The 24,689-nt window shown below is 46.0% G+C and overlaps 1 protein-coding gene and 1 pseudogene across 2 annotated transcripts; one reads left to right on the top strand and one right to left on the bottom strand.

Annotated features, from left to right (window-relative positions):
* Positions 1-8,557: 8,557 nt before the first annotated feature.
* On the bottom strand, positions 8,558-9,923 carry LOC137206428 (STE20-related kinase adapter protein alpha pseudogene; annotated as a pseudogene).
* Positions 9,924-19,483: 9,560 nt separating this feature from the next.
* On the top strand, positions 19,484-24,681 carry IDH3B (isocitrate dehydrogenase (NAD(+)) 3 non-catalytic subunit beta). 2 transcript variants are annotated; one of them, XM_067707673.1, is made up of 12 exons: positions 19,484-19,597; positions 19,717-19,797; positions 19,909-20,007; positions 20,107-20,227; positions 22,131-22,191; positions 22,269-22,401; positions 22,503-22,636; positions 22,727-22,829; positions 22,919-23,065; positions 23,305-23,399; positions 23,513-23,573; positions 24,561-24,681. In XM_067707673.1, exons 1-12 carry the CDS (start codon positions 19,562-19,564, stop codon positions 24,639-24,641), a joined length of 1,152 nt encoding a protein of 383 aa, XP_067563774.1. In that variant the 5' UTR covers positions 19,484-19,561; the 3' UTR covers positions 24,642-24,681. The 2 variants fall into 2 exon arrangements, with proteins under 2 accessions (XP_067563774.1, XP_067563773.1); XM_067707672.1 differs by having other exon boundaries at positions 19,485-19,597; positions 24,270-24,681.
* The last annotated feature ends 8 nt before the right edge of the window (positions 24,682-24,689 follow it).

Raw genomic sequence — 24,689 nt, forward strand, 5'->3', positions numbered from 1 at the left:
CTTCACAAACTCCTTGCAATGTGTTCCCATGCTTATATATAATTGTGTATTTGTAATGTTGTATTTTTCTTCTTAGAGGGCCACCCTCCAATTGTATAAGCTTAAGCCCCATCCCACCCCTCCCCCAAACCTAAATCTTCCCTTAGGATCTGGAGTTGGGTAGGAACAGTTAGGTAGGCTACATACTCAGTCCCATAATACTCTGTTTCTCCTTGGCCCTGCCTGACTCATCCGCCACCATTTCTTCACCCCAAAAAACATCTGCCACACCCTTCAGAACCCTTCTCCCTAATTAGCCAACTTCCTCATATTCTCAACATATATTTTAAAGGTTTCTCTCATCTCTAGCCTTAACTGAAACCTGGATGACACCTGTTATGGACTGACTGTTTATGTCCCTTTGAAATTCATATGTTGGAGCCCTAACTTCCAATGTGACTGTATTTGGAGACAGGGCCTGTGAGGAGGTGATAAAGGTTAAATGAGGTCATAAGGATGGTGCCCTGATTTGATAGGGCTGTGCCATTAGAAGAGGAAGAGATACCAGAGCTCTCTCCACCATGTGAGGACACAGCAAGAAGGCAACCATCTGCAAGCCAGGAAGAGAGTCCTCATGTTACCACATCGAACTTGGATTTGCTCTCCTGATGTGCAGCAAAGCAAATCTACTGACATTGGATTGTGGTGATGGAAAGTACAGCCTTTATTTGCAGGGCGCCAAGCAAGGAGAATGGGTAGTTAATGCTCAAAAGACCCAAACTCCTCAATGTCTTTTAGGGAAGTGTTTTTGAAGGCAACATTAGGGTTAAGGGTTGTGGGGTGCATGATCAGCTCACGGACAGTCTTCTTATTGGTTGGTGGTGAGGTAACAGGGTGGTGTTTTGGGAATCTTAATCATTAATCTTCTAGCTCCAAACAGTCTAAGGTCTTTGTGTTTGTGGTCAGCACTTTCTATCCATTGGGGTCCTGATTTCTGTAAAACAACTCAAAGATATGTGTCAGATTGTATTTTTACCCCTTGAGGAGGAACTAGGGGTCCTGTGACTCTATTTTATGGCTGAACTATTGTTTAAGATATTATTACTTTTCTTGCTTGACTGATTTTCCTTTATTCTCTGTATTCCCTCACTTCTCTAATTAGTAACTGCTTGAGTCTGCTCTTTGGAATGTGGTCAAGGCCTAGGATACTAAAGCCTTTTTTTTTTTAACAAACAAGAAATGGGGGACCCAGAGGGGTCTGCCACTGGGAAGGTTCTGCAGCCTTCTGCTCGGTTTCACTCACCAGAACCTGAATTGGCTAGCGCCTTGATCTTGGACTTCCCAGCCTCCAGCACTGTAAGAAAATAAATCTCTTTGTAAGCCACCCAGTCTTTGGTATTTTCTTATGGCAGCCTGAGCAGACTAAAGCAACACCCTAGGACACCCTTTCTCCTAAGGGTCTTTCCAGCAGTTATTGTTTATTTTCTTTCACCCCATGGCATGTAAGTACTTGGAATTTGATTTTGCCCTACTTTCAAGCTAATAGGTTTACCTGTTACTGGTTCATGGTTGCTGGCAGAAGACATGAAATTCCTGGATCAGAGACAGAGAACTTTATTACTCAAAGCAAAGCAAGTAGCAAGAGCATCATGCTTGCATCAGTTCCTCTTGCCCCCACTCCCAAGTCCCATAGGGGCAGTGTGAAGGAGCCCTGCGGGTGCTCTGCATACAAGTGGGTTTGTGTTGCATCTGAGCAACAGGAGAATGGGGGACCCACCTCTTTTATAGAAGGCAATAAACAAGCTCTTTGTCCTGGAGAGAGAAATTACTTTGTTCCTTAAGGTTGCTGTCTGCACACACAACCCTGAGAAATAGTGCAGGCAGAGTGGTCAGGACCTTATATTCTTGGCATGCCACGTAAAAACGTGCAGTGATGCACAGGGCCTGTGGTGTCCAAATTCTTTCAACAATTGGCCCTACACATTCTTGGCTGAACTTGACAATTCACATGAGTATGCCACTCCATTTGCCACACTGTTTAGTCTGATCAAATAGAGGCTGAGACCAAATCTGCTCAATCTGTCTCATACAGAATTTAATTAAGGCTACTATCAATAGAACTTCAAGAAGGAAGATGAGGCTAACCTGAAGTGTTGGCTTCAACCATGCCACCCAGGGTCCCAGATTCAGTCATCTGTAAATCCCAAGGGGATCAGTAGGTCTTATTTCAGACAGCCAGGATATAGTCTAAACCCAGGTTATTATCCACTAAAATTCTCACAAGTGAATTTTAGACTAATCTGCTGATCTTTGGTGTCATTGCCAATAATTATAGGAGGCATTAGATGGGCCCAAAAGTACTCCCCATCCCTGATGGAGAGACATTCCATGGCCCACATACAAACACACACCCCAATAGGTTACGTGTCATTCCAGTTTAAGATTTCTTGTTAAATCTGATTTGCATCACCATGTGGTTAAGCCACATGGGCAGTGTCACCAAATAGTTGCAAGCTTAGTTGCCATGTAGGAAGCAAGGCCACTCAGGTGACAGGAAAATTATGTGCATTTGTACCAGTTGGATTGGAACAAGGTTGTGCTGGATGGCTGGATGGTGTGTTTGTACTACCAGCACAGGGAAGGGGGGAGGTTCCATGTTCAAGAGCTGCCACTGATGGCAAAGGGCACAGCCAAATTGTTTCAGACCAGCCATGCCCACATGGGTTTCCTGTTTCCATAGCATGTGGACAGGATGACAAACCTAGAGGGAAGGGATCAGATTGCCAGCTGAAACTTGGCTCATGTGAATGAGGTGATGGTGTTGCTAGGCTGCACTGCTGCATCTAGGGGACAAAGAGAACACTAATCGTCCCCCCTCCCTGTACCTGCTGGCACCTAAGATGTCTTCTCGCCAGTCCTCCATAGCCACGGAAGCAGTGTATCCCACGCCAGTACCCATATCTTCACCTTTTCCCCAGTATTCCCCTACTCATACCCTGACCTTTTAATTGGAGGGGCCAGGTGTGAGGGGAGCAAAATATACAGAGACCCCTTCTATTGATATATCCCACCTTGGACTGTGTGCGCCACTGTAGGGGGACTTGGCAAGCAGTATATTCAACCAAGTGGTCATTACATTTATGATTCAGGATCACGTTAATCCACCAAGAGAATCTAGGTGGCTAAACCAGAATTAAGTTTGAACCCCCTAGGCCCCCTTTTGCTAATCTGACACCTGGAGGTTATACCACCTTGGTTAGCCTGGGATTGTTGTTAGGGAGAAAAAAGAAGCACCATGCCCAGGAATAGTCAGAATCCCAAATCTTCCTCCACGCTTTTTGTCCTGATCATTAAGTAGGAAATGGCTGAGAGGAGATGATCCTTGTCTGGGGATGGCTGCATTCAGTGACCACACTGCCTCACTGAGGTGTGTGGACAAAAGGAGATGAGGGAAGTAGTCAGAAGTTTTTGTGTTTATTTTTGAGGAGGCCATTCCAGTGCTCAATAATACAGGGTGCCAGCAGGTGGTAGGGAGTATGGCACGGCCATTGGATACCTTGACTATTGGCCCCTGGTTGAGTGGCTTTTGCAACGAAGGGTGCATCACTGTCAGGCTGTAGATGATCTGAAAAGCCAAAAACTTGACATGGCTTAGTTACAAGGGCCACAATGGTGGTGGCCAGAGTCTCCTGATCAGACTAGAACAGCAACACTGTAACTTGAAAATGTGCCCCAGAGCAGTGAGGCACCAACGATAGTCCAAAGAAGGGGTCAAAGGTCTGGAGTAGTCAATCATCCAGGAGTAGGTGGGAGCAATGCCCTGTGCAATGTGGCCTCTTTACTATAAGACAAACAGCTCAACTTTTGGGAGGTGTCACAAGTCTGGTAGGTAGTGGTGGCTTCTGCATCAGAAACATACAGTTCTTTACTTTGTGCCCCATCCATGATGGTGGATGTGTTGCTGCGTCTGGTGCAAGGATGGATCCAGGCAGCGATGGTGGTTGTATGGGCAGTACAGGCTGGTTCAGCAGCTTGATTTAAGTTGGTCTTATTAGAGAAGGGCCCTTACCACAGGCATCTCCATGGGAGACCCAGGTTGTCTGATTGGCAGCTGAATTTGTTTCCACAGTTTGCAGCTCCAAAGAAGAATGCCTTTAATTTGCCAGTCTTGCAGACAAGACAGCTAGGCCGTTGGCAACAGCACAAAAGTCAGTAAAAATGTCCTAAGTTTCTTCAGGGGAGGTATTGGCCAGGACTATGAGCACTGCCTTGAGTTCTGCCCATTGAGCAGAATGACCATGCCTGCTTCTGATTCTGCATAGCTGATGCTGAGGTTGAACATGGACATTGCTGGTGTGCTTGAAAACCAGGCAGGCACTTAGGGGACCCTCTGTGAACTGAGGGTCCCATTGAGCTAGCAGTTATGCTTCAGGTGATGAAGTGAGGAATAAAGTTTTTCCCAAAGGGATTGCTGCCACCCTTTCATGTAAAACCCAGATGTAATGTTAGAGCTAGGTCAGGTGTGCTCTTGAATACAGTAAGTCCACTACATACGAACCTTCAAGTTGCAAACTTCCAAAGAGGCGAACGTGTGTTCCCATGTCCAATCATGTAAGTTAGTTCACGCATCTGGCGTACATCGTCACATGCGTGCATCCTCTACACAAGTGGTTGTGCTTTGTGTACTTTACTGTACAGCATTGTATAGAGTACGGTAGTATAGTATTTTTATTTCAAGCCCAGGATGTACAGAAGCAAGAGCAAAAGCAGTGGTGATGTAGCTGGTACTGCTAAGAAGCGCCAAGTGATAAAGATGGAAACAAAAGTGAAAATAATTGAGAGAGTGGAGTGAGGCAAAAAGATGGTAGACGTCTCTTATTCTTATAACATGAATCATTCAACCATTGGCACGATTCTAAAGAACAAGGACAAGATCATGGGGCATGTGAAGTCTGCTGTGCCAATTATGTCAACAATAATATCGAGGAAGCGTGGAAAAGTGATGGAAGAGGTGGAGAAACTTCTCAGTGTGTGGATACAGGATCAGCATCAGTGTCAAGTCCCACTCAGCTTAATGCTGATTTAAGAGAAAGCTAAAAGCCTTTATGAAGACTTGAAGAAGAAACACAGCGAAGAATCAGAGGGTGCAACTTTTAATGTCAGCCATGGTTGGTTTCATTGCTTCAAGGCTAGAGCCAACCTTCAGAACGTAAAAGTAAGTGGCAAGGCAGCGAGTGCAGATACAGTAGCTGCCTGGGAATTTCCTGAAACACTTCCAGAAATTATTGATGAAGGCACATATTTACCCGAGTAGGTTTTTAATGTGGATGAGACAGGACTGTACTGGAAGGGGATGTCAGACCGAAGTTGCATCAGTAAGGAGGAAAAGTTGATGCCAGGTTATAAAGCAGCAAAGGATAGGCTAACTCTGTTGTTTGGTGGCAATGCCTCTGGTGATGTGAACCTGAAGCCTCTCTTAGTTTATCATTCAGAGAACCCAAGAGCCCTTAAAAACATAGCCAAGGGCTCTCTTCCTGTTGTATGGAAGAGTAACCCCAAAGCCTGTGTTACACAGGCCATTTTCCAGGACTGGTTTTTCCACCACTTTATCCCAGAGGTAGAGAAATATTGCTTGGAGAAGGACATCCATTCAACATTCTTTTGCTGCTCGACAGTGCTCCAGGCCACCCCCCATTCATGGACGACTTTCATCCCCATGAATGTCAAAGTAGTGCATCTGCCACCAAATACCATGTCGCTTATCCAACCTATGGACCAGGGAGTTATAGCGACTTTCAAGAAATATTATTTACGTCACACTTTTCGTCAGGCAGTAAAGGTGAGTGACGAATCGGGAACAACTTTGTGACAATTTTGGAAGGACTATAACATCTACAAGGTCATAAAAAACATTGAATTTGTTTGGCGTGAGGTTACGGCTGTCACCATGAACGGGGTTTGGAAGAACCTTTGCCCACAGTTTGTTCATGATTTTCATGGATTTGAGAAGTTGGATGAAGAGTCCAAAGAAGTCTTCAGCAACTTAGTGACCCTCAGCGAGAAGCTGCAGCTTGTTCCGCAAGAGGACGACTTCATTGAACTCTTTGCTGCGCAACACGAGGGGCTTACTAATGAAGACCTGATGGAATTGGAGGCCCAGAGAAAGCATGAGGAGAGACAAGAGGAAGAAGAAGTAACTGAAGAACCGAAGAGATTCACGACGTGGGAAATGGCAAGTGGGTTTTCTTTATTTGAGGAGACACTGTTAGTTTTTGAGGCACAGGACCCGAATGTAGAATGGTACACGAAGTTTGCAGGAGCCATTCAGAATGCAATCCAGTGCTACTGTGTCATCTATGACGAGAGAAAAAAAAAAAAAAAGAGCTGCTACCCAGACATCACTGGATCGTTTTTTCAAGAGGGTAGATAGAATTGAATCCAGCAAGGAACCAGAACCTGTGCCATCAACGTCAGGCGTGAATGAAATTGCAGCTTGCCCTCCATCTCCTATTGCTGATGATCCTTCAGCTCTACCATCTCCCACCTCCTCTCCCTCCTCCAGTCAGTAACTCTTCTTGCCTGTTCACTCAATGCCAGCCCCTGTATTCCAGCTGCTGTACTGTACTACTGTACTTTTCAAGGTACTGTACTGTAAGATTAAAAACGTTTTCTTTACTTTTCGTGTTTGTTTTTTATGTATTATTTGTGTGAAAAGTATTATAAACCTACTGCAGTACAGTACTATATAGCTAATTGTGTTAGTTGGGTACTTAGGCTAACTTTGTTGGACTTATGAACACATTGGACTTATGAACGCGCTCTCGGAATGGAACTCATTCATATGTAGGGGACTTACTATATAGCATTTCCATTTGACTAGCAAGGCCTTTTGTGTTCGTCCCTGGATAGCCACCAAATCCAAGTTTACCCATCCCCAAATGGGAATGTCAGGTTGAAGAGTCACAGGACTTCTATGGGTCAGTAAGTAAGAAATTAGCAGGTTCCAAAAGGAATGTACTTGGTGACTGTGTCCGAAAGGTGATGCTGTTGTGCGGGAAACTGGCCTCCTCTGAGTAATCGTGACCACTGAGTCTATTTCTTCCCGTTTTCCTTTCTCTTCTTGGAAGCCTATAGGGTTTCTCCTGGACCATCTTGGAGGATTCAGGAATCACCTCTGTACATACAGCAATCCCTGAATGAGCGAATCCCCTCTGACACTTATGGGCATTCACAGTACAAACCTGTACAAACATCAGTACCAATTATACTTCCAGCAATGGCAGCTCCAACAGCAGTACACTGAATTGACCCAAAGGACCCACCGTAGGGCCAATTTAATTTCCTGTCCCCACTTTAAACTTTGCTCATAGCCCGTCAGCTGAAATTGGGTACTTTTTTTTTCTTCCAGTTTTACTGAGATATAATTGACATTCAGCACTGTATAAGTTTAAGGTGTACAGCACAATGCTCACATACATCGTGAAATGATTATCACAGTAAGTTTAGTGAGTATCCATCATTTCATAGAGATGCAAAATTAAAGAAATAGAAAATATTTTTTCCTTGTGATAATTCTTAGAATTTATTCTCTTTCATATATAACATACAGCAGTGTTAATTATATTTATTGTGTTGTACATTACATCCCTAGTACTTATTTATCTTATGGCTGGAAGTTTGTACCTTTTGACTACCTTCATCCAATTCCCCTTTTATACCACCCCGTCCCATAACCACAAATCTGATCTCTATTTCTATGGATTTGTTTGTTTGTTTTTGAAGTATAAGTGACCTACAACACTATGTGAGTTCCTGTTACATGACATAGTGATTTGATATTTCTATAACATTTCAAAGTGATCACCAATATAAAGTCTAGTTACAATAAAGTCTAGTTACAATATGTCACCTTACAGACATAAAAACCTTACAGAGGTCTTTTTTTTTTTTTTTTTCCTTTTGATTCTCTGGAAGTTTTAATTTGTTCTGTCAAGAAACTCACACGGTATAAGGACTTAGGCCCTCAGGCTAGGCAAGACATCATGGCCCTTGGAAGAAGCACCAAGGCTGCCTGCAGGAGACGGTAAGATGGACTCTTGGTGGGAAAGGAATGAGCTACACAGATGAACCAAGGGAAGGTTTTAGGGGTCAGGGCCCAAGTGAAAAGGGGGATGAGGATGGACTGCCATAGCCTTAACCTAGTGCTTAAAAAGAAAAATACCCTTCCCTTCGGTTATTAGGGAGAGGTATGAGTGGAGGGGTTTCTTATTGCTTGCCCCTCCATGGACCTATAGGATCTGAGAGCAGAGGAGAAGAATGCAAGCAGGCTGGTAGGAGAACCAGAGTGAGAAGTCACACAGTTCCCTGGGTGGAGGAGTCAAACCCTGGGCTTGGACTTCAGCCCCAAGGGCCAGAACAGCATCTCTTTCTTCTGAAGAGGTCAAGTTGCCTGAGCTCACAGGACTAGGAATGTCAGATTTCCAGCCCCTCCCGATCCATTGGTTGTTGGGATTCCCTTGTGTCTCAAAAGCCTTGGAGCAGTAAAGAAAAGTTTCTTTCCAGGAACTTCTTTCCCGGTCAGTTAGCAGCCAACTTTTCTGGCAGAAATGTCCTTTCTGCCCAATCTGCCCCCAGGAGGGTGGGAATGTGGCTAGCCCTCAGGAAGTGTCCCAGAAGCTCATATGGCCCAGGATGGAGAATGTGCACCTTCTTCAGAGGCTCAGAACTCCCACTTGTCCACCTCCAGCTCTTCCAGGTTTGTTACCAGGCCAAAGATTCCACTGTGATCCTGAGACTGGCTGCCTTCAAAATTGGTGATGGGGGTGACAGGAAAAAGCAACTCAGGCAAAGCCTCTGAGGCACGTTGCTTGATCAGCTTGAAGAAAGAATGGTTCAGGAGGGTGCAGGCACTTGGTCTTACATCTGGGTTGTGCTGAAGGCACTGCTCCACAAAGTGGTGGAAGTGGGGTGAGAAGATGTGGTGATAGGGGTGGGACAGTGAGTTGCCATTGGAGGTCCTGGGGGTGCTGGTGGTCAGGCTATCACTCAGGCCAGAGTTGGCCACTGAGCGCGAGATGCTCATGGTAAGCTCCTGGGCAGGGATGGTGCTGGTGTCCAGCAGGCAGGGCACAATGCCGTTCAGCTTCTCCAGTAACATCTGGGGGGCAGGCATATCCTTTAAAGGGGACATGGCTATTGGCCAGTTCACAGGCTGCGATTCCCACACTGTAGATGTCAAACTTGGTATCATAACCCTGAAGATTCTGCTGGAGGACCTCTGGGCTGAGCCAGGGCAGAACCTTGATACTGTACTTGGTAAAGTCGTGGACCACACGCTGCTGCTGCCCATGGCTGATCATGCTGAGGTTGCTGCTTAAACCGGACAGGTAGACCTTCCCATCTGTGGAGATCAGAACGTAGGTGCCTGGCTTTGACACTCCTGTGCATATATCCCATGTGGTGGATGTAGTCCAGGGCCTTGAGCACCCCCTGCAGGATGTAAGCAATTCCCAGCTCATTCATGCTGTCCATGAAGTGTGTACAGATGAGGTCCTTTGCAGAGACATATGCCATGAATGATGTGATAACCCACAGCTCATTGTCTGTAACAAAGGTGGCTTGATATGGCAGGATATTGGGATGGCTGAAGATCTTAGAGACATGGAGCTCCCCTTGCAAGTATGTCACCAGCTCATTGGAACAAGCTTCTAGGTTAATCCTTCGTACAGTCACATACTTTCCCATTGGTTTGTACCTTGCTAGATTCACTGTCATCAGGTCCTCGAATCCTTTGCCTGTAACGGTGAGTAGCTCATAACACCCTCCCTCTGGCAGAAAGCTACTCATGATCTCCTGTTTAGTGAAGGACGCTATCGACTCTGAGCTTGCCTCGTTGGTCTCCAAATGGTTCCAAATCTCTTAAGCCCTCAACAATGAACTTTTCCGAGACCAAATGGCTAATTCACTCTATTTACTTACAAGAAAAGACATGAGTTCCTAACATGTAGACCTACTTTAATTTCAAAAATTTAAACCCAGCTCCACCTCCTTGGTTTAAGGCTGTACCAACACCAGGCCAATTGCTGGGAGGCCAGAGTTATTGACAATATTCCCCATACTGTACATTTCATACCACTGATTCATTTATTTTGCAACTGGAAGTTTGTACCTCTTAATCTCCCTCACCTATTTCTTTCCTGCCTCCACCCCTCTCCCTTCTGGCAACCAACTCTTTGTTCTCTGTATCTATAACTCTGTTTCTGGATTCCACATATAAGTGAATTCATACAGTCTTTCTCTGTCTGACAATTTCACTTACCATAATACCCTCTAGGTCCATACATGTTGTTGCAAATGGCAAGATTTCATTCTATTTTATGGCTGAGTAATATTCCATTTATTATATATACCACATCTTCTTTATCCACTCATCTAAGTGGACACTTAGGTTGCTTCTATATCTTGGCTATTGTAAATAATGCTGCAATGAACATAGGGGGACATATATCTTTTTGAACTAGTGTTTTTATTTCTTTGAGATAAATATCCAGGAATGGAATTGCTGGTTTATATGGTAGTTCTATTTTTAATTTTTTAAAAAAAAAAAACTCTCCATACTGTTTCCATAGTGGCTGCACCACCACCAATGGCATACAAGTGTTCCCTTTTCTCTGCATCCTCGCCAACATTTGTTAATTTATTGTCTTTTTGATAATAACCATTCTGATGAGTGTGAGGTGATATCTCATTGTGGTTTTTATTTTTTTTCATAAATTTATTTATTTTATATTTTATTTTTGGCTGCATTTTGTCTTCATTGCTGTGCTCGGGCTTTCTCTAGTTCCGGCGAGTGGGGGCTACTCTTTGTTGAGTGCACGGGCTTCTCACTGCAGTGGCTTCTCCTGTTGTGGAGCATGGGCTCTAGGCACGTGAGCTTCAGTAGTTGCAGCACGCAGGCTCAGTAGTTGTGGCTCACAGGCTCCAGAGCACAGGTTAAGTAGTTGTGGCGCATGAGCTTAGTTGCTCTGCGGCATGTTGGATCTTCCTGGTCCAGGGCTCAAACCTGCGTCCTCTGCATTGGCAGGCAGATTCTTAAACACTGCTCCGTCAGGGAAATCCCTACCATACTGTTTTGATGACTGTAGCTTTTCTTTCTCAAGATTGTTTTGGCTATCTGGGGTCTTTTGTGTTTCCATACAAATTTTAGAATTATTTTTTCTAGTTCTATGAGAAATGTCATTGGTATTTTGTCAGGAATTGCATTGAATCTGTAGATTGCACTGGGTAATATGGTCATTTTAACAATATTAATTCTTCCAATCCATGGACATGGTGTATCTTTCCATCTGTCTGTGTAGTCTTCAATTTCTTTCATCAGTGATTTATAGTTTTCTGAGTACAGGTCTTTTACCTCCTTAGTTAGAAGTATTCCTAGGTATTTTATTCTTTTTGGTGTAATTGTAAATGGGCTTGTTTTATTAATTTCTCTCTTGCTGACAGTTCGTTTTTAGTGTATAGAAACGCACCAGATTTCTGAAATTAGGTGATATTTTTACCTTATGGGAAAACAGACCAAGGGGTTTAATGTGTGTGGATCAGGAGCTACTGCAACAGCTTCAGGAGATCATGGTATTCCAGAAGGGAGAGCAGGAAGTGCTGGGTGGCAGGAGAGGCTAGTTCATGGCAGGGGGCAGGCAGCTGGAAGACTTTCATTTTCTCTTGGCCTCTGGCTTCAGGGTTGGAGTGCCACTGCCTCCTCCCTCATGAACCTCCAGCATCAGTCCAGGGAGAACCTGAGCCCAGGACCATTTCTCCCCCAGTCCACACTGCATCCCTGGGTGCCTTCAGCCACCCCTGCCTGCATCCATCCACAGGACTGGGTAAGATGCTGACATGGACATTGGGTCCTACAGAGCTGTAAGGGTTTGAGATCCTCAGCTCCATGAAGTTCCCAGCATACTCTGCTATTTCATCAAAGCAGCTGAGGGTGGAGTGTGGATGGGAGAGAGGGATAGGGAGCACAGGGTCAAAGAGTGGGTCTGTGCCAGTAAGCAAGGCTTTGTGTTTGTTCACTTTGGGTTTGAATGCCATTTGTGGGGCTCAATCAAATAAACTTGTAATGTTTTTGGCTTATCTAAAGCTCTATTCCAAACATCCTGGCTGATGCCATTTATTTCAGCTTTGGGGACCCTTTGATTCAGCAGCCTCATCCACATTGGCTTTTGGGTGGGGCTGTGCAGCTTGCTGCCCCATTGTCATAACATCCTTCCTCCTCCTGCACGGGGGAGAGTGAGCAGGAACCAAAGCACCATTCAGGTGGCTTGTTTCAATCCTGCCTCTCACTGCTTAGCCTCATTGACAGGTAGGACAATGTGAGACGCTCACTCTAGCCACCCTTACCCTGCCATCCACTGTTTGGGTGAGAGGATTCACTAACATGTGCCAGGGAGTCTTTTCATATCCCCTGATCTGGTCCACAGGGTCCTTTGTCCTTCCTATTCCAGAAAGCCATATCTCTGTCAGCACCCTATCCTCATTGCCAAAACTGTCAGGGTCTGGCATTTGAATTTACCCTGCTGATAAGTGAATAATTAGCCTCTTACTGTTTCATAGATGCTGGCCAAGATGAGACTCTAGTGACAGAGACAAAGGACTTTATTACACACGGCACATTAAGCAGCATAAGCATAATGTTTACATTGGCTCCCTTGCCCCCCCAAGTCCCACAGGGGCAGCATGGAGGGCCCCAGTAGATGCCATGCATACAATGGGTTTGTGTTGCATCTGAGGAACACTGAGCTTGGGGAACCCACCTGTTTTATAGCAGGAAATAAGCAAGCCTGCTTTTTGTCCTAGAGGGAGGTATTACTTCATCCCTCAAGGTTGCTCACTACAAACACAAGCCTGAGAAATGGCAAAGAGCAGTTAGGACCCTGTATCCTTGGGATACCCAGGAAGACTGGGCAGGGACGCCAGGGCTCATGGCCGGTTGCCTCTCCTAGTAGTTCCTACTCCATGTCCATTTCCAGGCCACGCTTGTCTCTTTTTTAAAAGCTCCGTTTCTCAGTCCTGATCAGCAGTTTCTGCTGCCCTTCTCAAGTCTGCCCAGACTGGATCATGGCAGCAGAAACAAAGAAAAGAGAAACTCAAGCTCTTTTTTTTTTCCCCACACTGTGGCACGTGGGATCTTAGTTCCCCTACCAGGGATCATATCCACATCCCCTGCATTGGAAGCACAGAGTCTTAACCACTGGACCTCCAGGGAAGTCTCCCCAAGCTCTTTTAAGATCACAGATGCAAAAGACTTAAATAGATCTTAGCAGATCAAATACAGCAGTATATTTAAAGAATAATATATCATAACCAAGCTTTTCTAACATATAAGGATGGCTCAGCATTAAAGTTTATCAATATGTATTAACAGACGCAAGGATAAATTTCATTCATTCATTTAGCAGATACATATGGGCCCAGGGTTGACAAAAATGACAAAATTCCAGCCCTCAATGAACTTGCATTCAAGTGAGAGACACAGACAGAAAACGAAACAAATACATAATATGACATCTAGTAGTGACTGGTAAAACTGAGAAAATAAAGCTCGAGTGAAGTGATAGATATCAGCAGTTTCACATGGTTTCACCTAATATATATGTGGGAATTTAATATTTGACAAAAGTAGAAATTCTTATCTGGAGGAACAGATAAATGATACTGGGGCAATTAGCTAAACTTTCAGAAAAAATAAACGTAGGTATTTATATTTCACCTTTTATAAAACTACATTTCAGATAAATTAATGACCTAAACCAGAGAAACACACAAGACCATAATAGCATTAAAAAAAATATTGGAGAATATGCTTATCATCTTAAGGTACAGGAGGCCTTCTGAAATGAAAGCTAGAGCATTGGAGACAGACTGACACATTTCTTTCTGTATCATGTGGAAGGAGAGCAGAAGTGGTGTGTGCAACTGGCAGGAAGTGTCATTAAAGGGCTGGGGGCCTCTGCTCTCCCTCTTCCCTGTCCTCCTTCTTGCTGGGTGGAATGCATAAATGGTGGCTGGAGCTGGAATAACTGTCTTGAATCAACTTGGGAATGAAGACCTTGCAAGGTGGACCAACAGGATAATGAAGTCTGAGCCTCTGACAGGATGGAGGCCAATCCAGCCCTGAACCAACTATCACTGAACTCTTATGTGAGCAAGAAATAAAGCCCTTTCTTGTTTGGGTTGTGGTTATGTTGTGCACTATCACTTTGCACCTGAATCTAATCCTAACTGATACACCTTCTCAGCCCTAGGTGAAAGATCATGATTGTTTGTGTAAGCCACTGGTTCTCAACTCTGGTTAACTTTTACAGTTATCCAGGGAGCTTTTAAAGAACACCAGTATCTCACCCCAGACCAATTACATCAACACCTCTGGTGGTAGGGTCCAGACATGGGTATTCTTAAAAACCTCCCCTATGAGTCTAATACGCAGTCAGACTATGAAGAATTAGTTTAAGCCAATAAGGACAAACTTCTTCCCCTCCTTCCCAGTCTCCCTTGTAGTAGGAGAGGTCATGGACCTAGTTCTGGCCTGTGCTACCTAAGTGGAAAACCGCGAGACTTTTTCTGGGATACTGTTTACATTTCTGATAAAAAGGAGCATATGTGGCTGTGACTGTTCTTTCTCCCCCTTTCTAGCTTTTTTTTGCGGTACGCGGGCCTCTCACTGTTGTGGCCTCACAGGCTCCGGACGCGCAGGCTCAGTGGCCATGGCTCATGGGCCCAGCCGCTCCGCGGCATGTGGGATCTTCCCGGACCGGGGCACGAACCCATGTCCCTTGCATCGGCAGGTGGACTCTCAACCACTGCACCACCAGGGAAGCCCCCCTTTCTAGCTTTGAATCCAGAAGTGTTGTCCAGAGCCACAGCAACCACATATGGTGAGTATGAGGCACCAAGGATGAGGATACTGGACAATACACTAAGGCTGGCAGAGTGAAAATTTCGAGAGCCTGGATCTCGGGGTGCATCACCACACAACTAAACCAATCCCAGTAACTCCTTACCTTCAGAAAAGAAGTGAAAAAACCCAACAACACTTATTTGTTTAATGAGTTTTCTGTTTATTGCAGCAGATCACATTCATAACAGAAACATATACAGGTGTTTTGGATGCACTTTTGTAACATTTATCATGTGTACAAAAAAAACTGTACACGAATGTACACAGCAACATCGCTGGTAATAGCCCAGACTAGAAATCACCTAAGAATCCATTGACATGAGAAAACCTCAATAAATTTAGTAAATTCACATTATATAATACTATGTAGCAAAATAAAACAATAAGTCTGCTCATTTTCTAAAACATGGTATCTTAGATCTCTAAGACATCGTGCTGAGGGAAAAACGTAAATTATAAGACAGTAAGTATATAGAGTATGAAACCATTTATTCTGAAGCACACACCCATACACTAAAAACAATACTATATACTATTCCGTGCGTGTAAGGGGGTGTGCTTGCATATGGAAAACGTTTCGGGGGAGACAGCTAGCTGCCTATAGGGACAGGGCAAAAGGATTGGGGCTGTGGCTGGGGTGGTAAGAAACTTTGGCCTTATTTATAATTTATAAATTTTTTAAAAAGGAATGTAATCATTTACCTACTGTCCAATTAAAAATACGCAAGCAAAATTTTATATTAAAATTAACAAGAGGGGCTTCCCTGGTGGCTCAGTGGTTGAGAATCTGCCTGCTAATGCAGGGGACACGGGTTCGAGCCCTGGTCTGGGAGGATCCCACATGCCACGGAGCAACTAGGCCCGTGAGCCACAACTACTGAGCCTGTGCATCTGGAGCCTGTGCTCTGCAACAAGAGAGGCCGCGATAGTGAGAGGCCTGCGCACCGCGATGAAGAGCGGCCCCCGCTTGCCACAACTAGAGAAAGCCCTCGCACAGAAACGAAGACCCAACACAGCAAAAATAAATAAATAAACTCCTACCCCCAACATCTTCTTAAAAAAAAAAAAAAAAAAAAGGTAATAGTCTAAAATTAACAAGAAAAAAGAAGTTCTACTTTTTGGGGACTCTTCCCACTGAAATCACCTTTCTCATTCTCTGCCATCTCTGACCTCTTGGTCTCTCCTGTTCATCAAGAGCAGGCCCCAGCTCCTGGATCCTAGCCTTTCTCCTGCCTCTGCCATGACACTATCCTAGGTGACTCCCACGGGGACACAGATGACCCAATGTAGGTCTGAGTCCTCTCTGCAGAGGTCTCCTTGAGCTCTCTTTGGGATCCACTCCCATAGTCCCATCTGGGACTCCTCTATCACTGGCATCTGCTCCATTTCCAAAACGGCTGGTGGAGACACCCTCCTTTCCTTCCATCTTACTTGCTCAGTGACTCCCACGAGCACTATTCTGACTATTTTGGGATCTTTGATCCTTTTCTCACCTTTCTATCCATTAGATCACTGTCTTCACTTCCCTCCCGATCCCATTTTGCCAACACCCTCAACTCTCTTGTACCTCTCTCTGGCAAAATACATCTTTAGATGAACCCAAGTGTTGGCTTTCTCCATGAAATCACACATAATCATATCATGGTAAATTCATGGTCACCATTCCAACAGGGTCCTTAGTATTGCTCATTAATCCCTCTCCATTTCTCTCAGCTCTAGAACTTGAACCAATCTTACTCACTACTCCTTACTGTACCTCATCTCCTCAAACATGCCTGCTCTCCTCACTGGGTCCCAGTGCACCATGGCCATTCTCACCTCCACAGAATAGTAGCTGCCTTCTCCAGTTCTTTTTTGCCAGCTGGTGCATCCAGTCCAACTGCTTCTGGTGTTGGTCATTAACTGCTCACAGCTACCCCCTTCTCTGGGAGGGTTGTCCATGGTCAATGGAGCCTCCAAGAGCCAGAGATGCCTGGAAGATTAGCCCATGCAGGGCTGAAGCAGAGTTACTAAGCCTTGCCTCAAACTGGGACAACCCTGAGACATCATTCCTGCTCCAGGGCTCCCCAGAACAAGCTGAGGTAGACTCCAGCTGAGGCTACATCTTGCTGAGCTCCATCCCCTGCCCTCTTCTTAGGAAAGGATTCTAAATGCACAAACCAAAACAAATAGGATTACAAATAAAACTCATTACACTGATAATAATAATGCAACCTTGTAATACAGTGCTATTTGTGCTGCTTTATTAGTGCATTAAATAACAAAATCTAGCATTAGGTCAAATAATGTCAAAGTAGAGATCAGAGTAAAGGATATTTCAGGATATCTGCCACAACTGAAATGCGGTATGAATTATAATTTCTATTAGTGACAAAGTCAAGGGTACTAAAGGTAGCACTACAATTTCACTCTACATTCATAATGATAGGAAATACTAAATTTCAGTTAGAGTTTAGTGAGAATAAAGATGTGATTTTTTTTTGATTTTCCCCTTCCAAGTTCATGGTACTGGTTTCTATTCATGGACACCTGGAGCTCTGGTTAGGACCCCATTCTGGACAATTTATAGGCCTAGGAAACTGACATTCAATTCATCCAGCCTCATACTGAACACTCATATATGCTTCATAACAGTTAGAAGGGACAAGATGGTTTAACCTCCCTCACCTGCCCAAGAGTCTGGTTAAGGAACTTTTCAAGGGTCCTGACTGAACTTCCCTATTCTCAGGTAGTATCAGCGAGAGATGCCTTAATAGGGACTCGAAGTCCAGGAGAACTCACCAAACTCACCAGAAGAACACAATGGCCTTAGACAGTGATGGTCACATTTCCTTGGCCTGAATCAACTGGCATCCTTCATCAATTCCTTTCACCCTTTTGACAACCACATGGTGTTATACCAATTAGCAGATGTTGTTTGTCAGGCTGGGCTCAGATCTGTGCAGAATTTAGGGATGGAAATAATGTTGTAGTTGCCCTCAAGAAAATTAATATTTTCTGGGATGAAAAATAGATTATCAGAAATTAGACCAAGATGGCACTCTCTTCTTTCCCACCCTAAATTTCCTAAAGTAACAGAAAATATAGTTTTTAAAGTGTAAATCTCCCACTTTTTCTCCATTAGAAAGAGTAACATTTGGGGCTTCCCTGGTGGCGCAGTGGTTGAGAGTCCACTTGCCAATGCAGGGGACACGGGTTCGTGCCCCGGTTCGGGAAGATCCCACATGCCGCGGAGTGGCTGGGCCTGTGAGCCATGGCCACTGAGCCTGCGCGTCCGGAGCCTGTGCTCTGCAACGGGAGAGGCTGCAACAGTAAGAGGCCCGCGTACCACACACACAAAAAAAAGAAAGAGTAACATTTGGAAGAGAAAAATGGTGGTGGATGGCAATAGCAGTGTGGAACCGGGAACTAGGGAGTCTAAGGAGGCAAGATGGTGTGAATGTTTTCCGGTTTTGATTCTGGAGATGGAGGAGTATGTCATATTAATATTATACATTGATAAATTATTCAATTAGCTACACTATTAACAGCTTTTTCAGGTGTTCAAGCACTTTTCATGTGTTCAGGTTTCTTACGCATTTATTATCTAATTTAAATCTTTTCACCCAACAGTAGAGAATGTCCTTCCTAAAGGAATGCAGAAAAGAGACACAAAGCTTGTGCTTGATCCCCAGGATTAGAACCACTGCATTCTTTCCCTTGGGCTGGGAGAATGCTCTGCACCTTTTTGGATGGATTAGGTATACAAATCACCTAGTTAGTGGTTCGTAAATCTGTGTGTATCACCTGGGGGAGCCTGTTAGACATGTATTTTCTGGCGCCCCAATTCTGAGATTTGGATTCAGCAAGTCTGGGGTGACACTCATAAGTCTGCACTTTTAACAAGTGCCCCTGGTCCACTTGTCATCTGTTTTAGCCATGTCGTTTGTAAACAGCATGTGACTGGAAATTTAAAAATAGGTCTTAAATTCCCTTTTAGTCACACTTACAAGCTTGTAATTTCTGTCTCCAATTACGATCCTGCTCAGAGGAGTTCAGGCCTAGGATACACTATTTGGGAAACAACTGTCAGAGCAAAGAACAAGCCCACCTAGGAAAAAACAACAAGGAAACTTGATTAATACAGAGTAACCGGGCAGGCTAGGAGACTGAAGAAGCCAGACACACACACCTTCTCCCATGGATTGTGTGGCGTTCATTAATGCCTTTAGTGTCGGACATACGATTGTTCAGTGAGAATTGATTAAAAGAATAACAAATACGTGGACACATAAACATTATGAAAAGACAGATTCTCCAGTATTGTTTTTCAACTTGTTATTAAACTCGTTTGATAAAATGAAACCTCATATTCGCCTTTAATGTTATTTTGAAGTTTCAACATAAATACGGTGTCTGAAAATAAAGCAATAGACAAGGCGGCGCTGTGCAGCATCACGGTCCAAGGGAAGTGGTGAGTAGAAATGGATGAAGGCGGAGGAAGAAGAAGCGGAGGAAGAAGAACGGATGGGAGGTTTCGGCTGGAGAAAATGAGCTTACCTCCCAGCATCAGTCCCGGACCGGAAATAGGGGCGCCGGGCCGCGCCGGCTTCCGGCGTCATTTAGCCGCGACTTCCTGTGGAGAGCATGGCGGCCCTTGGCGGTGTCCGCTGGGTGACCCGAGTGAGGCCCGGGGCATGCTGGGGTAGGCGGGAGGGCGGCGGGTTTGTACCGGGCTCACCGAAGTATTCGGGGCGCGAGGCTCCCAGATCCGACCTCAAAGGTTTATGTGACTGTCGTAGACGCTGGTCGCCGCCCCGAATCCCGGGGCATGGAGGAGCCTGTGTACCTCGGCCGTAGCGCAAGCCGCTTCGCGGAGCCAGGTAAGTGCAAGTCCGGCTCCGGTCTGGCCCACGCCCCGACCCCTCCTCTCCTGGCCTACCCCAGGACTCCTGCCCCAGCCCCAGCTCTAGCTCTGCTGACCCCGCTCGCAGGGCGAGGACGTGAGGGTGGAGGGCGCCTTTCCCGTGACTATGCTACCGGGAGACGGCGTGGGGCCTGAGCTGATGCACGCTGTCAAGGAGGTGTTCAAGGTGAGTGGCCTGGGGGAGTCAGCCAGCAGGGGCGATGGCCTGGGTTGGAAAGGACTTACTCGATTCTGACCCTGCGATTTTTGACACCTGCCCCTGAAGGCTGCCTCTGTCCCAGTGGAGTTCCAGGAGCATCACCTGAGCGAGGTGCAGAATATGGCATCTGAGGAGAAGCTGGAGCAGGTGCTGAGTTCCATGAAGGAGAACAAGGTGGCCATCATTGGTATGTGTGCCTCCTTGCTACCCCACCCATGTTAGTTAAAATCAAACGAATAAATGTTCATTAATCTTACCTCAGCACACACATAATACATTATTTCTCCCGACCTCCCACCACTGGATTGGTGGCCATCAGTGGGAACCCAGTTGGAAACCCAGGAATTGAGAGATCGTCTGCCTGTCATGCTGTCTATGCAGGAAGGCTCCATGAGTTTGTAGTCTGTCATGGGGCTACATTATGGGTCACCAAGTCTTGTTAACTGTGTTTCTAGAATGCCATTTCTAGCTGCTTTTCTTTTGTCTTCCCTTCTGCTTTCCTACTGTAATCACCTCATTAGATTTTTTGGCTTTCAGTTCTGCCCCTATAGTCCATCCTCTACAGCTCTTTTCTTGGAAAAACCAGCGTGACTCTCAGGCCCAGCCTTAGTGTAGGAGGGTAAGCTGTTTATGAGCTGACCCTCAGCTTTTCTGCCTTTGTTTCTACAACACTTGTTGTGTGCTTTGGTCACACCAGACTATATTAGTTTCCAAATACATGTACTGTCTTGACTTTTGCTGTTTCTTCTGCCACAGTGTTCTCCTTTTGGTGCCACCTGTCAGAATGTTCCTCACTCACTGTATTAGTTTCCTAGGGCTGCCATAACAAATTACCACAAACCTGGTGCCTTAAAATAACAGAAATGTATTCCTTCCCAGTTCTGGAGGCCAGAATCCTGAAATTAAGGTGTAGGCAGAGCTCCTTCTGAAGACTTGGGTAGAATCCTTCCTTGCCTCTTCCAGCTGTTGGTGGCTCCTGGCAGCTGCTGGCATTCCTTGGTGTTTCTTGGCTTCTGGATACATCAGTTCAGTCTCTGTCTCTGTCTTGATATGGTTTTCTCTACTCTGTGTCTGTGTATCTGTTTCTTTTTCTTTTCTTGTATAAGGATTTGTCATGGGGTTTAGGACCTACTTGGATCCAGTGTGATTCCATCTCAAGATCCTTAACTTATTATATCTGCAGACGCTGTTTTCCCAAATAAGGTCACATTTACAGGTTCTGGGGGTTAGGACATGGGCATATCATTTGGGTGGTTCACTATTCAACCTAGTACACTCACTCAACCTAAGGTCTGGCTGAAGTGCCAGCTGTTCTATACTTCCTGATGTTACCAGAGGGAATTTCTTCTCTGTGCTCCTGTGCGTGTTGGTAATACCTCTCCCATGGTATTTATCATTTCTTTCATATTAACTGTCTTCCTCCAATGCATTGTTTGCCCCTTGAGGACAGGAATTTGTGTTGTGTTTTTTGGTTGATATCCCTAGTGCCTGACACATGATATTCAATAAGTGCTGGTTGAAAAGATGTCAAATACATAGACATAGAAACATCAAGAAAGGTCATGGATCCCCTAGATTGTTTCTCAACCTATTAAACCCAGGCTCCTTTTTTTTTTGGAATATATTTATTTATTTATTTATTTTGGCTGCACTGGGTCTTAGGTGCAGCACACGGGATCTTTAGTTGTGGCATGCATGTGGGATCTAGTTCCCCGACCAGGGATCGAACCTGGGCCCCCTGCATTGGGAGTAAGTCCAGAGTCTTACCCACTGGACCACCAGGGAAGTCCCGAAACCCAGGCTCTTTGATAACATGAGAAAATTCTTTTCTGTCCTTTTAGGTCATTTTGAAGTTTCAACATAAATTAAATTTGGTGACTAGAAATGAAACAGTGGGCAAAATGTTTCTGGTTTTAACTACATTATTTTCCTTTGCCCTGTGCCTCCAGAGGCATTTAATGTCACTCATTTGGGAGTGGGAGATGGGAGTCCGGGGGGGATCACTGAGGGGATTGGACACCAATGTGGGTTCCCTTGGGCTTGGCCTGTGCCTAACCACCCCCCCTCCCACCTCAACTTTGTTTATGCAGGAAAGATCCACACCCCGATGGAGTATAAGGGGGAACTAGCCTCCTACGATATGCGACTGAGGTAGGTGGTGGGAGGACATGGGTGAGTGGGGTACTGGGGCACCAGGCACAGTGCTCATGGCTCTGCCCCATCCCCAGGCGTAAGTTGGACTTGTTTGCCAACGTAGTCCATGTGAAGTCACTTCCTGGGTACAAGACCCGACACAACAATCTAGATTTGGTGATTATTCGAGAGCAGACAGAAGGGGAGTACAGCTCTCTGGAACACGAGGTGAGGCCCTAGAAATCGCAGAGGGCAGGGGTGAAGGGGGGAGAGAGGCACAGCTCCTTCCCTTTTTTCTAGTGTCACCCAGCTGCTTCTCTCTTACGCAGAGTGCGAGGGGCGTGATTGAGTGCCTGAAGATTGTCACTCGAACCAAATCTCAGCGGATCGCAAAGTTCGCCTTTGACTATGCCACTAAGAAGGGGCGGGGCAAGGTCACAGCTGTCCACAAGGCCAATATCATGTGAGGGACGTGGCTTTGCATGGGGTAGGTTCATGGGAAGGTAGCTCCCTGCACTCTATCGGCTGAATGTTCCCTTTGGTCCATGGACAGGAAACTGGGGGATGGGTTGTTCCTGCAGTGCTGTGAGGAAGTTGCTGAACTGTACCCCAAGATCAAGTTTGAGACAATGATCATAGACAACTGCTGCATGCAGGTGAGGCCCTCCCGGTGTCTCCATTCTCAATGCTGAGCAAGGCAGGGAATAGGATTTACGTCTCCTCCATGCCCACATTTTGCCCCCAGCTGGTGCAGAATCCTTACCAGTTTGATGTGCTGGTGATGCCCAACCTCTATGGGAACATTATTGACAATCTGGCTGCTGGCCTGGTTGGGGGAGCTGGTGTGGTCCCTGGTGAGAGCTACAGTGCAGAGTATGCAGTCTTCGAGACGGTGAGTGAAGTCACCACCTCCCTCAGCCCTCTCTGTGCCCTTCTTCTGACCTCAGGTCCCCTTGATAGCTCTCCCCCAGTGCATCCCCCTCCTAAGTGACCCTGGCCTGCTTCTGTCCTCCCAACCCTTACATCTTCTCGGTGTTCCTGGCTTGACCTTTCATTCTAATGCCCTTCCCTGACCTCAGCTTCTGCAGAATGTCTGCCCCCAGTGACTCTGGCCTGCTCCTCTTTCCACAGGGTGCCCGGCATCCATTTGCCCAGGCGGTGGGCAGGAATATAGCCAACCCCACAGCCATGCTGTTGTCAGCTTCCAACATGCTGCGGCATCTCAAGTAGGTCACTGTCAGCCCGGGGAGGCAGCTGGCTGTTGTTCGGGGAGCACAGGTGGGGAAATCAGGGGGATGATGTGGGGAGAATCTCAGTTTCTTTCTGTCCACATTGACAGTCTCGAGCATCATTCCAACACGATTGCAGATGCGGTGAAGAAGGTGATCAAAGTCGGCAAGGTGAGTTTAGAAAGGCTGTGGGGTTTAGGGTCTCGGCAGGACTTTCTGGGGAACCTGAGTTGGGGCCTCCTTTCCCTCCAGGTCCCAAGAGCCTCTGCTCTCTGCTTTTCCCCCAGTCCTGTCAGGGCTGTTCATTTCCCTTCTCTTGGCTGTTTCATCCTCTTGATCTCTCCTTTGCCTCCTAGTTCCCATCTGCTATTCCCTCTTTCCTGCTCCATCCATTGGCACTTTAATTGGCCATCTTAATGCAGAACTTGCAGCTTCCTATCGAAGGGGAGATGGAGGAGCAGAGGGAGATAGCTGGCAGGATGAGGCACCAGTGCCACTTCCTCCACACCTGGAAGCCCATCATCTGCCATTCCCCTGCCAGTCATCTGTGCTTCCACCTGGTCTTCTCTATTTCCCCCGAGGCATCCTTCTCCTGTCTCTAATCTGCGTTTCCCTTCTCACTCATGCTCAGCTTCTCACCCTCGCCCAGGCCACAGCAGAACTCGGAACAGTGGCTCTGGCCCTCAAAAGACAGGAATGGATGGGTCCATGCTCTTCCAAACCTGGCCACCTCCTTGCATCTCTGCTGCATTGTCTTCTTTTTCTGGCCTTGTCACCCTCTTTGGATTCCATTTCCATCATACTTTACTTCCCTGCCTTCATGGGCTCTCTTTTCTTCCCCACGGCTGTTGCCGGTGGTGGCTGTAGGTGCGGACTCGAGACATGGGCGGCTACAGCACCACAACCGACTTCATCAAGTCTGTCATCGGCCACCTGCACCCCTATGGGGGCTAGAGCCCTTTATTCCCTCCAGCCTCACAAGGACCGTACACCTCCCTTCAGTACAGTGGACCAGAGAAGTGCCCTAAACCTGTAGACCATTATCACCTTCTGGGCAGAGCCTAGGTTGTCTGGGGCTGGCTTCCTTAGGGAACTTAGGTGGTGGGGGGTTAGGGATGGGGCCCAGGCCACAGAGGTGATGACAGTTCTCCCCCACAGGTTCGAACTTCTCACATGGGTGGTTATGCCACCTGCCAAGACTTCACTGAGGCGGTCATTGGTGCCCTGTCCAACCCATAGGTCCCACCATGTAAGGTGTCCAATAAAACATATGACATGATACGACTC

The sequence above is a fragment of the Pseudorca crassidens genome, chromosome 15, assembly GCF_039906515.1.
Source record: "Pseudorca crassidens isolate mPseCra1 chromosome 15, mPseCra1.hap1, whole genome shotgun sequence".
NCBI lineage: Eukaryota > Metazoa > Chordata > Mammalia > Artiodactyla > Delphinidae > Pseudorca > Pseudorca crassidens.

Bases quoted from the DNA above. Each gene is read 5' to 3' on its own strand.
- IDH3B (XM_067707672.1), top strand. From the start codon at position 19,562: ATGGCGGCCCTTGGCGGTGTCCGCTGGGTGACCCGA. The intron at 20,228-22,130 runs GTATGTGTGCCT...TTGTTTATGCAG, and splicing joins GAACAAGGTGGCCATCATTG to GAAAGATCCACACCCCGATG. The intron at 23,066-23,304 runs GTGAGTGAAGTC...CTCTTTCCACAG, and splicing joins AGTATGCAGTCTTCGAGACG to GGTGCCCGGCATCCATTTGC.